Consider the following 13,135-nt stretch of genomic DNA (forward strand, 5'->3'; position numbering starts at 1 on the left):
CTTTTTTTGGAGGGGGGTGGGGACTTGTTGCTGAGAAATTATGATTTTACCCTCAAACCATTTTAAAAAACAGGAAAACTACAAATAAGCTGCCATTTTTCATTTTTATGCAATTTGCTCCAAAGCCGTGGGATATAAATGCTACGTAAAACCACAAATCTCCCGGGATTTTACAAAGGGAAAACCTCAATTACCGTTATCCGTTTGGTGGCATGTAGTCAATTCTTTAAGAATTACCATGGCCTTGTTTCGTAACGTGTCCTGCAATTTTTTTCACCAGGTTGAGCGAACTTATTCTACTTTAAAAAGCGGTGTTGGTTTAGGAATTTAGGACTCGGGTGGTTTTGCGGTTTGGTCTAATTATGCACCAGCAAAATGTTAATGTCATGCTGGCTCCTCTCCAATGCATTAAAGATGCTATGAAGGAAGGAAACAAAAAAGTGTTCTGAAGTCAAGCTGATTGAATAGTTCCTGCTTTTATGAAGATCGTGACAAATGACGTACTTATTGAATAAAATGAAGGTCTTCCAGTCCATGTGTCGATGCAAATTTTATGGCATTGAGCCTTACCCAGTGGAGGGGGGTGTTAATTGATGTGTAGATCGAGTTAAAGACAAACTTTGATTTTGCACCTTTAAATCTTCCTAGCTCCAGGAGGATTATTGAAATGCTTTATTAGTGTTACTGCCAAAAGGCGTGTCCTTACGTGGCCGCTTACAGCAATGATTTCATACGCTCGATCGGAGGGAGAGGTTTGAACTAATGAAGAACCAACAAAAATACAAGTTTACAAAATTCAGAAATATAAAACTGAAAGGCGGCTAAAGCGAACGCGATGAACCTAATAACTAGGAACTTACATTGTATCGGCGCTGTAGGCCGCCAAAAAAGGCAACTCTAAACCAGATGTTCTCTCGGTGAAATCATGGTGAAATCAACGATGAAATTAAAAAGCTAGAATATTAACAACATGTAAATTATACCGAACGCGGGAAAGAAAAACAAAACGTATTCCCGAGGGAATGCTAATAAACTGAAATAAAATGCAAAGAATGCTAAATTCTACTATTAGTACGCCGAAATTACCAGCCCACGTAAAGAATTCCTATTTCTTGCTGGTGATGAGTAAAAAAATTATCTTCACTACATGTAAAACTCACACTGTATAAGATCAAAGCCCCTTTATTTGATCTTTTTCCTTTGCTCGCTAAAAGCTACTGTGTGCTTCACTGAAGCATTCAACACGGCTATTAAAAACCCCTCAAAGTGACCCCTGTATCTGAAGGAAAATTTGTTAACGATTTTACAGCTCCAACAACGTCTCATTAATTCAGACATAAATAAAATTTGATTACATGATAAGTGAAACTGATATCACTTTTAACCCTACATGTGTCTCGTGCAAACGTCGACTTAACCTATCCTTTAAAGTAGAAATCAATAATAAAAAATATGAAGAATAAAAGTATCGATCCCTCCAAGAGAAAATCAAAGTGCCCAATCTAATTATTTGCAATTCGAATCCTGCAAAAAGGTTAAAAAAAACTGGACCTGACAAAGGAATGATACTTTCTTTGATATATACAGTATCAACATGTCAAAAACAATTCCTAGAAAATAAATTTAAGCTCATAGAGGATACACAAAATCACGATATCCGTGACTAAGATTTAGAACGAAAGGTACCAGAGCATGTTGTAACTTATAAAAGCTTAATGCATTTAACTAACCAAATGCATCTCTTACTATTGCTTAACGAAACTAAAATAACAAACTGAGGCAGTTTGATCACATGATCTCTTAAGTGCCCGTTTTAAAAAATAAAAAAATCGGCTTCTTAGTAATTAACAAAAGCTTTTACTTTGCCAACTTTGAAAATTAAGGAAGTTTGGTACGTAACTGAGCATGCAATCCGCACATTACTAATAGGGTTTATATAATAGATTGTGAAAGGCCAAGAAGGATACATTAGCATAAGGGAACTCTTTTCATCGTGGTAATTCCTGATTGTGATGTTCAATGTATTCTGGATAAATTATGGTCTTTAAAATACCCCCTGTAGTTATCTCAACGCCCTATATTTCAAAATAGTTGTCATTGTATTGTCCTTGAAAGAAAGATTTGCTCTCATTGTGATCACTAAAGCCTGGACTTAAGTCCTCTGGTTGAGTTTTCACTATCTTTACCGTTCAGACGGTGAATGATTCCCTTCTCTGCCATAAGAGGCGCCTCCGACTCCTTCAGCTATCAAATTTCCGCCTACATTACCGAGAGAACTGCTAACTTCGATATTTCTTATTCCCAGAGAAGAAACCGTCGATTGATTAAGCGTGCCTCCTGTTATTGGATTGCCATGCCTTAGTGCAGAACTTGTACCCCCAAGGAACCCTCCGCTGACCATTCCGCTTGTGCTTGCCATTGGACCCCTGAGAGCGTCATAAATACCTCCTGTGGTGTGCATTGTATACCGAACCTTATCAAGAATGTCACCATAGGATAGCCCTGAACCCGACAAAGAACTGCCATTAGCCAAACTCAGTCTTGGAGAAAGGTTTGGCTGAAAAATTCTGGTTTCCGTCCTCATGCCACTAATCATTGAGCCAGTTGAAAGGTCGTTGGCTCCGCGGATGTCTGATTCTCCATAACGTCCAGAACCTGACCGGAATACATCTTTGCCATAGCTCTGTAAACAAATTCAGTGATTCTCATGAGTAAGGTAGCAGTTGGCTTTATGATTGAAGTGTACCTCTTGTCCATAGCTGGTACCAAACTAAGGAACTGAATCTGATTTGACTTAAAAAACTAAACTTTTAATATTAAAAGGATATCATTCTCACCATTTCCTCCCTGTTAGCAGTTTCTAAATCCTTGTTTCGTACTTCCAGAGTTTTCAATCTGTCACCGATAACTCTGAGCTCTCGCTCCAGTCTCTCTGTTTTGGTTTTGAGAGTCATATTCCTTTGTTCCACCAAGTTGATTTGCTCCTTGTACTGTCGAACATCAGATTGAGCGCAATGATGACAAGTTTCGGAGCCAACCTGTTCAAAAGAGCCAGGCTTTTAGTACAACGATCATATAAAACCATTTCATAAATACATCTTTACATAAGTAATCAGTTTAACATTTACTTACGAGGACACTTTTTACAGGTGTTGCCACCATATGCTTCCCTATAACGTTCGCCTTTCTCTCCATATCCTCTCTCGCTTTGCTGAGCTTTCTCTTCATCTCTGCTTGCATTTTCTCCCGCTCATTTTCAAGCTCTTGCTTTTCACCCTCCAGAACATCACTCAGTTCAGATTTTTCCCTCCTCAGCTTATTGATTTCTTGCTGAAGGTCCTTAATTTTATCTTCCAGGGGCCTTTTCTCGCGTTGCACCCGCTCAAAGAACTCGTGTTCCATCTGAATTACCATCCTGCTTCTTGACTCCTGCTCTGTTTTTGCGCTAGCATTGGCTGCCACATCGTTCTTATGCAACTTATCTTGAATTTCTTTCCTCTGATTTTGCAGGAAAGATATTTGTGTCGTTAATCCTTTAATTGTTTGCTCAAATTTTTGTTTTTCATCGATCAGCATCTTTCTGTAATCTCGTTCCAGTTTTATTTTTAACTCATCTTGACTTTGGATAAGGCTCTTTTCTGCATTCATTTTTTGTTCCTGGTAACGCATTCTCTCGTTCCGTTGTTGGGCTTCCATATCCCTGACTTTTTTTTCTGTTAATGCTATCTTTCGTCGAAATTCATCAATGTTTCCTTGCAGTCTTTTTCGTTCAGAGGCCAATTTTTCTTCATAATTTTCTTTTACTCGTGTTACTTCGTCATCTTTATCTCTCTCTGCTCTTTCCCGAATGGTTTTCTTTTCGACATCGTTGACTTTTGTCAGCTTTTCCATTTCTTTTTTGAAGCAATTCTTCATTTCTTTCTTTTCATTTTTAAGAGCGTTAACCTCCTGCGTCAGAGAATGTATTGCCTCCATAAACTTTCTCTTTTCGTTCTGCGACTGGCTTTGATAATCTCTCGTTTCTTCTCTGTACACTATAGTTTCATTTTCTAGACCAGCTCTTCCTCCCATACCATCTTCAACAGTTTTTCTTCCTCTTCCAACTCTGTTGTCATCTTCAAAACCATATTGGCTTGTTATCTTAGTTGACTTTCCGTCTCGAGCGCCCACATCATTTGGATTCCCGGGTTCTTGGGAAAAGGCTCTATCAAATTCTTGAAAGCCATATCGATCTCTCTTTGTTCCCGACGTTCCAACCATTGCTTTGGGACTTTTTTTGTCTTGAAGGCCATCTTCTCTTCTTGTTTCGTTAATCTGATCAAAATGATTTGAGTTGTCATAAATGGTCGACGCACCGATCATGCCTCTTGATACGGTACACTCCGCCGTACGAAGTCTTTCCTCGAATTCGGCCCTCTGTTTTAATAGCTCTTCATTTAGTATATCTATTTCTTTTCGGTGCTTCCTTTTCAAGTCTTCGATTTCGTCCTCGAGTAAACGGCGATAACTAGTAAGTTTCTCCTTAGCTTCTCTTACTTCGTCCTCTAACTTTGCCTTCTCCCTTGAGGCTCGATTCAAAATATCCCTTTTCTCTTCATCATATCTTCTCTCCATCTCCTGGACTTTTTGCTGAAACTCACTTTCTTTAGATTTCTTGCCGTATATTTCGTTCCTGGATTGAAATCGAGGTAAATCTTTTGTTCCTTCAATGTTTGGAGGAGATCTCCTTCCTAAATTGCTAATACTGTGTTCTCTACTCTCTCCTTCTATGCCAATAAACCCCACACCGTCTCCACGGATACTCGACTCAACATCTTGCAGCCTTTGTTTCAGAGTTCTATTCTCTTTTTCAAAGTACTTTTCTAATGACTGTCTCTCTCTGTCAAACTCTTCTGACATTCGTCGTTTTTGTGCCTCAAGATTCTTGAGGTCATCTGCATGCTTTTTGTTTGCATCTTTTAACATAGCCTCTAAATGTTCCACCTCTTCCTTTAATTTTTCGTCTTGTGAATGAGTAATGCGACTCCTACGATCTTTTGTAGCGCCATTATCCGAAGGGAGTGTAGTGAGGGAGCCCCCCGTTTGAGTCCCAACGCTTGCTGATATTTGTCCTTCTAGGCGTAGTATTTTCTCCTCAAGCCTTCTTGTTGTTTCTGTTTGCACCTGAAGTCTTCTCTCACAAGCTTCTTTTGCTTTTGTTACTTCTTCTACGGCTCTAGCCTTCTCATTTTCGTAATTTCTTGTCAATGTTATCTTTTCTTGAAGGAATGAATCTTCAAGTTCCTGAATCTTCCGCGTGAATCGTTCAGCTTCTTCAGAAAGCTTTCTGTTTCGCCTTTCCACATCTTCCAGTGTGCGAGACAAATGGTCAACTTCGCGAGTGAGGTTTCTCTGGCCAGCTAAGAGTTCATCTCGCTTTCGAGTCACTCGAGTGACCTCTTCCTCAAGATCTTCGTTTTTCCTCTTGAGCTCTTTGTTCTTCTTAGCTTCGTTTTTCGATACCTCTAGCTTATCTCGAAGATCATCTATTTCACTCTGCAGTTCTTGCCGTTTTTTAACACTCTCTTGGTTATTTATCGAAGACCCTACATTGTGTGTTTGATTTCCTCTCAAAGTGGCCCCTTTGAAATTAGCATGGTCAATTCCTTTGTGATTCGCATCAGCCGATAGAATTTCGTTTAGTTTATATAGAAGTTTCTTATTCTCTACTTCTAGGTTTTCTCGTCGTCTAATCTCGTTGGCTAGCTGCACCTGGAAATCATTGTTACCTTGACCAGACCTGGAATTCATATCCGTCTGAACACCTGTAGAGCTGGTATGATTTTCCTCGCTGTATATCAGCCCATTTCTGCCAGCTTCGGCCTCTTGCCTTCTTTTAGTTTCATCTATCAGTGACCTCTGCAATTTGCTGATCTGTGTCAGATACTCCTGAGTAATTTCATTGGCCTGTTTCTCTATCATCGCTTTTATTTCCATTCTTTCTCGAAGGAAATCATCTTGTAGTCTGTGGTTTCTTTCTTTAAGGTCCGTGATATCAGCTAGCAGATACTTCATGTCGTTAGCAAGCCTTATCTTGCTTCTCTTTTCTTCCTCGTACCTTTGACGAACCATTTGAATATCCTGGTATTCCAAGTCTGCGCCAGAATATCGATCCCTGCTACCAACAGATGAATTTCTTAAGTCCTCTTTGAGTCTGTTCCTCTCTTCTTCCAGCCGTTCTATTTTGGATTGTAAATCCTTCTGTTGGTTCTTTACCAGTAGTGTGTTTGAAATCTGACTTTGCAGTCTCATTTCAATGCCATAAATTTCTTCTGAATGTCGCTTTTTCAGACCAGATATCTCGTCCTCCTTGTCATCTAGGGTTTTTTCGTTTTCTTTTAGAGACCATTCCAATTTTCGGATTTTATCTTTCAATTTAGAAATCTCTGTTAAAGATTCTCTTCTTATTTCTTCTAACCTATTCTGTTGATGCTTGTTTGTTCTTTTCAACTCTCTTATGTTCCCCTCTAACCTCACTCTTTCACGCTTTAACTCGATAAACTCATTTTCTCGTGCTAGTCCAAATTCGATGTTCTTTAAGCTTTCTTGGCTCTCGTTTTTCTTACTTAAGACGTCTAGAATTGACCTGAATTCTCTGTTCTCTTTCTCTAACGCAAGAATATTCTTCTTATATTCTGCAAGATCTTCATCATCGTCATCTCGCTGTACTGTCAACATTCCCATGTCCAGTGTGTGTGTCCGAGCTTGAGATGACGCCCACTCGTTTAGTTTGCTTTGCAAGCACTCATTGTCACGTCTCAGGGACCGGATGGTTTCATCAAATCGATTTATGTTCTCCAACATTTCTTGATACCTTTCTTCGAGGTAAACTTTTTCGTCATTTTCAGTTTGGTATTCCCTTTCAAACTCCTCTTTCTGCTTCTTTTCGTTTTCATAAGCTCTCTCCAGGCGTTCCTTTTCACGTTTTATTTGATCACACTTGGATTTATAATACTCACAGTCATTTGACAGTTGATTTGAATTCCTACTAAATTCTCTAACACTTTCATGGACATCGCAAGTCTGGGTAAAATCATAACCTTGCACCCTACTGTAGTCCTGTGATGAGACATCCCTCGGAGTCGTGATGTAGTCTATCAAGCTACTATAGTCTTTCAAGATATCGCAACAATGATGATGATCCTCCGTCCTTTGCAGTCTATCCTTACTTGAAATCACCAAAGTTTCTCTCTCTTTTCGTAGTTCGTCGTAACGTCCTTCTAAATACTCTTTCTCTTTCTCAAGTTTGGTAATTCTTTCCAGGAATTGATCTATTAATATGTTATGATCGCAGGTCTCTTTCTGTGTTACTTCAGTTTGATCTGATGTGGTTTTTTTGTCAATTACCTTCTTATCAACTTCGTCAGACTTCATTGCTTCGCTCTTTTTGTTGTCAACAACAGATGCAACGTCATCGATAGACTGAACCTCTTCAGATTTCGCTTGATTATGTTTCTTCTTCTTGACGGATTTTTCAACTTTCTGACTATTATCTTTTGACATCATTTCTTGGGTCATAATGCCTTCTTCTTCTGTACTCCACCGATGGCCATTTTCATGGTCAACAATTGTCCCAACTACGTCCATGCTCCAACTTTGCTCAGGTTCTTGTTCCTCTAAGGTTCCTATTTCCTCTATACTCCAGCTGGATTCTCCAATATTCGAAACAGCTTCTGTTGTCTGTTTCACAGGTGCCTGCTCCTCTTGAATGAGACTATTATCCAACTGAACTTGTTTCTGACTTTCAGTAACTCTCCTGGCATCGTCCTCTTCTAATGGCTTTTCTTGCATTGTGCTTTCAAGCTGCTCTGCTTGCGTTGTTCCTCCTTCCACAAAGAAAACTTCTTGACTTTGCCTCTCCACTGGCAGCTGATGGAAAGACATTTCATGAGTCTGAACGCCTTCTCCAGCCATATTCAGTGGCACTTCTTGTATAGTCATTTCGCTCTTCTCAAATTGCTGCTCTTGAATCTCACCCCCTTCCACAACTGAAATTTCTTGGTTTTGCATCTCCAAAGGCATTTCCTGCATAGACATTTCTTTTGTTGGTACGTCTCCCCCAGCCATATCCAGCGGAATTTCTTGTATGGTCATTTCACTCATCTCAGATTGCTGCCCTTCGATCTCGCCCCCTTCCAGAACAGAAATTTCTTGACTTTGTATCTCCAAGGGCATTTCTTGTATAGACATTTCACTCATCTCGAATTGCTGCTTTTGTATCTCGCCCCCTTCTGCAATGGAAACTTCTTGACTTTGCACCTCCAGTGGCATTTCCCTCATAGACATTTCCAATATTTTAGTTTCCCCTTCGGTCATATTCAGTGGTATTTCTTGAATTGTCATTTCATCCATTTCAAACTGCTCTTCTTGGATTTCGCCCCATTCTACTACGGAAACTTCTTGACTTTGCATCTCCAAAGGCATTTCCTTCATAGACATTTCCAATATCTGAGTTTCCCCTCCGGTCATATCTAGTGGCACTTCTTGAATTGTCATTTCATTCATCTCAAACTGCCGTTCTTGGATCTCGGCCCCCTCTACTACGGAAACTTCTTGACTTTGCATCTCCGGTGGCATTGCCTGCATAGACATTTCCAGTATCTTAGTTTCCCCTCCGGTCATATCCAGTGGTATTTCATGAATTGTCATTTCATTCATCTCAAACTGTTGTTCTTGGATTTCACCCCCTTCTACTGCAGAAACTTCTTGACTTTGCATCTCCAGTGGCATTTCCTGCATAGAAATTTCCAATATCTGAGTCTCCCCTCCGGTGTTATCCAGTGGTATTTCTTGAATTGTCGTTTCATTCATCTCAAACTGCTGTTCTTGGATCTCGCCCCCTTCTACAAAGGAAACTTCTTGACTTTGCATCTCCAGTGGCATTTCCTGCATAGACATTTCCAATATCTGAGTCTCCCCTCCGGTGTTATCCAGTGGTATTTCTTGAATTGTCGTTTCATTCATCTCAAACTGCTGTTCTTGGATCTCGCCCCCTTCTACAAAGGAAACTTCTTGACTTTGCATCTCCAGTGGCATTTCCTGCATAGACATTTCCAATATCGGAGTCTCCCCTCCGGTGTTATCCAGTGGTACTTCTTGAATTGTCATTTCATTCATCTCAAACTGCTGTTCTTGGATCTCGCCCCCTTCTACAAAGGAAACTTCTTGACTTTGCATCTCCAGTGGCATTTCCTGCATAGAAATTTCCAATATCTGAGTCTCCCCTCCGGTGTTATCCAGTGGTATTTCTTGAATTGTCGTTTCATTCATCTCAAACTGCTGTTCTTGGATCTCGCCCCCTTCTACAAAGGAAACTTCTTGACTTTGCATCTCCAGTGGCATTTCCTGCATAGACATTTCCAATATCTGAGTCTCCCCTCCGGTGTTATCCAGTGGTATGTCTTGAATTGTCATTTCATTCATCTCAAACTGCTGTTCTTGGATCTCGCCCCCTTCTACAAAGGAAACTTCTTGACTTTGCATCTCCAGTGACATTTCCTGCATAGACATTTCCAATATCTGAGTCTCCCCTCCGGTGTTATCCAGTGGTATTTCTTGAATTGTCATTTCATTCATCTCAAACTGTTGTTCTTGGATTTCACCCCCTTCTACTGCAGAAACTTCTTGACTTTGCATCTCCAGTGGCATTTCCTGCATAGACATTTCCAATATCTGAGTCTCCCCTCCGGTGTTATCCAGTGGTATTTCTTGAATTGTCGTTTCATTCATCTCAAACTGCTGTTCTTGGATCTCGCCCCCTTCTACAAAGGAAACTTCTTGACTTTGCATCTCCAGTGGCATTTCCTGCATAGAAATTTCCAATATCTGAGTCTCCCCTCCGGTGTTATCCAGTGGTATTTCTTGAATTGTCATTTCATTCATCTCAAACTGCTGTTCTTGGATCTCGCTCCCTTCTACAAAGGAAACTTCTTGACTTTGCATCTCCAGTGGCATTTCCTGCATAGAAATTTCCAATATCTGAGTCTCCCCTCCGGTGTTATCCAGTGGTACTTCTTGAATTGTCATTTCATTCATCTCAAACTGCTGTTCTTGGATCTCGCCCCTTTCTACAAAGGAAACTCCTTGACTTTGCATCTCCAGTGGCATTTCCTGCATAGACATTTCCAATATCTGAGTCTCCCCTCCGGTGTTATCCAGTGGTATTTCTTGAATTGTCATTTCATTCATCTCAAACTGCTGTTCTTGGATCTCGCCCCCTTCTACAAAGGAAACTTCTTGACTTTGCATCTCCAGTGGCATTTCCTGCATAGACATTTCCAATATCTGAGTCTCCCCTCCGGTGTTATCCAGTGGTATTTCTTGAATTGTCATCTCATTCATCTGAAATTGCTGTTCTTGAATCTCACCCCCTTCTACAAGGGAAACTTCTAGACTTTGCATCTCCAAAGGCATTTCTTGCATGGACATTTCCAATATCTGGGTTTCTCCTCCAGCCATATCCAGTGATATTTCTTGTATCGTCATTTCGCTCATCCCAGTTTGGTACTCACTATCCACAAGTATTGTTTCTTGACTTTGCATTTCTAAAGGCATTTCCTGTATTGACATTTCCAGTATCTGGGTCTCTCCCCCAGCCATATCCAGTGGAATCTCTTGTATCGTCATTTCACTCATTCCAATTTGGTACTCACCGTCCACTGCTGGCATTTCTTGTATGGTCATCGTACTCATCTCTAGTTGCTGATCGCTCCCTCCTTCCATAAATGCTATTTCGTGACTTTGTAGAACCATTCCCTTTCCCTGCATTGAGAATTCTTGAGTTTGTATTTCTCCTCCATTCATCTCCGATGTCATTCCTTGTATTGTCATCCCACTCATCTCAAGTTGCTGTTCCTGGGTTTCGCCTCCTTCAAATGCAATCTCTTGATTTTGTATCTCCAGACTTTGCATTTCCAGGGGAATTTTTTGCATAGACATTTCTTGCATAGTCATTCCTTCCATAGCCTTTTCTCCTTCCATCGTCATTCCTTCGATACCCACTCCTTGCATAGACATTCCTTCTATAGCCATTCCATCCATAGTCACTGACATATCTTGCAAAGACATTCCTTGCACGTACATCTCCTGCATCTGTATTTGTTGTTCATTGATTCCTGGTGACATTTCTTGCATCATTCCGCCTTGTCCCCTGGACATTCCTTCAACTTTAATCATTTGGCTACTGCTATCAAATGCAATCTCTTGGGATTGTATTATTGAACCATTCATCCCTTCTGCTGTCATTTCTATTACTTGCGTTGGACTGTATAATATCTCTGGTCCTTGTATAACGCTCCCCTCTACCTGCAAATTTTGACCGCCATATTCTCCCGTCGATGACATTGACATTTGCATTTGCCCCGAATTATTTCCTACCATTACTTGTTGTCCGTCTATTACTTGATGCTGAACCCCATTTTGAATGTCGAACAGCTGTCCATCGAGTACCTGTGACTGCATTATGACTGTCATTCCTTCACCGTTCATTGAGTCCAACTGTTGCTCGCTCATCATCTGAAATTGCATTTGAGAATCCACATTTACACCTATCATCTCAGACGTCATCTCGAGGCATCCACCGTTTTGAATCTCAATCTGGCCTCCTACCATTTGACTTTCCATTTCAAACACTTCTTGAGATGCCATTGTAACGGGTCCTTCTTTTGCTGAGCTCGCTGTCTCCGTGCATGCTTTTTCATGCAAATTTTGTTCGGAAGGGTTGTTTTCGGTTTGCATCACCTGTAAGGTTTTGTCTACCATCTTCGTCTGTTGTTTTTAAAACATATCTACCACAAGAAAAAGATTCACAGCAGTTGGGATGGATTTTGCTTTGTTTAGATCTTCGCCTGGGCGTTTACCCTACCGTCGATTCACCTACTCGCACCATTTTGGATTGTAATAAATCATAAAAAGGTTGAAAGAGAGTCAACGTCGGCGACCTTTTCTAGGGTGAAGTGTTAAATTTCTTTAATGCCTTGGGGAGATTAACATGCCATCAGCTTAATGCTGATATGTTGCTGCGTAAGCTAACTGAAATATCGACTGTTTCTGTCTTTATTCCGATGGTTATGAATGCTTGCGGGTGCCTTAAGATTTTAAGTCAACTTTGCAGGTTCTGGATAAACAAAGATCAATGGGAAAATCATCTAAAAGAATCCACCTTTAATGAGAGATTTTGGGCAATTGGAATTTCATGTCCTGTCTATATTTTATCGCAAAATTCAAAAGTTGCTTTAAGAGAATTGCAGTGCATCTCTACTGGATCTCACGGCTTGCTTTAAACCGTTTTTTTTTTCAACATTTGCTACTATTTGTAATTGAAAAGCTACTGGTTCAAAGTTGACATTTGTCGTGTTTTAATAGCCCAAATATTTGTCAATAGAAGGTTCTCCCTTAATTCTGTGGTAGATTGGTAAATTATTCATTAGCGTCACTAATTACCCTATCAAAAAAAGAAGGTAAGTACAAAACCACAATGCTACCTGGAAATCTTTGTTCATTTAACACAAAGCAAAACTTGGGCTTTTTTTAAGTTTCGAGTTAAACTTTCTTCATCTTGACAATTACTCGACATTTTTTTCCTTTCCTTTTAATGAGAAAAAACCACCATGTCACCTGCAAATTTTTGCATACAAATAATTTTGCTGGTGCGAAACACCGTCTAACTGTGACTATTGCGTTCGTGCTCAATTTTGTTCCCGCATTTTAATTGAAAGTGCAGCAGGTCGAGTGATTTTCAAGAATAATATAAAAAAATAACTCAGAAGTGGACTGACAAAACAATTATTGAACTCTGTTAGTGGCGTTATTTTGCAATATTGCGAGATCACGAAAATTTTGATCAACTCAATCAATGATTGTCACTTCTTTGGAGACAAAAAAGACGCGTCTCGCACTCCTTTTTCCCTTTTCTCTTCTAGGTTATAATGGGAGTTTATTGCAGGCTGTGTATCCTTTGATTAATCAGCATGGCTCTCGTCTTAATTCACTTCTTCCCTGTAGATTGATATCCACAGATGAGCATCTATTAATTTTATTTGAAAAAAAGAAAAAAAGCCTTCAAGAGTGCTTCAAAATTTACAAATCACTTTCCAAG

General features: G+C 40.0%; 2 protein-coding genes and 1 long non-coding RNA gene across 3 annotated transcripts in view; 1 reads left to right on the plus strand and 2 right to left on the minus strand.

Annotated features, from left to right (window-relative positions):
• The window catches only part of LOC148732464 (uncharacterized), a 56,214-nt gene that overhangs the window by 11,965 nt on the left and 31,114 nt on the right, over positions 1-13,135 (plus strand). The gene's annotated exons all lie outside the window — the stretch shown is intronic.
• On the minus strand, positions 658-7,019 carry LOC111333064 (uncharacterized). The gene is made up of 3 exons (XM_022938586.2): positions 3,133-7,019; positions 2,838-3,038; positions 658-2,683 (listed from the first exon to the last, which is right to left on the minus strand). The coding sequence occupies exons 1-3, from the start codon at positions 6,841-6,843 to the stop codon at positions 2,183-2,185; spliced, it is 4,413 nt and encodes a 1,470-aa protein (XP_022794321.2). The 5' UTR covers positions 6,844-7,019; the 3' UTR covers positions 658-2,182.
• Positions 6,966-11,908, minus strand: LOC111333065 (uncharacterized). Its single transcript, XM_088756155.1, has 2 exons — positions 7,209-11,908; positions 6,966-7,042 (listed from the first exon to the last, which is right to left on the minus strand). Exons 1-2 carry the CDS (start codon positions 11,797-11,799, stop codon positions 6,966-6,968), a joined length of 4,668 nt encoding a protein of 1,555 aa, XP_088612281.1. The 5' UTR covers positions 11,800-11,908.

The sequence above is a fragment of the Stylophora pistillata genome, chromosome 4, assembly GCF_964205215.1.
Source record: "Stylophora pistillata chromosome 4, jaStyPist1.2, whole genome shotgun sequence".
In the NCBI taxonomy this organism is placed as follows: Eukaryota; Metazoa; Cnidaria; class Anthozoa; order Scleractinia; family Pocilloporidae; genus Stylophora; species Stylophora pistillata.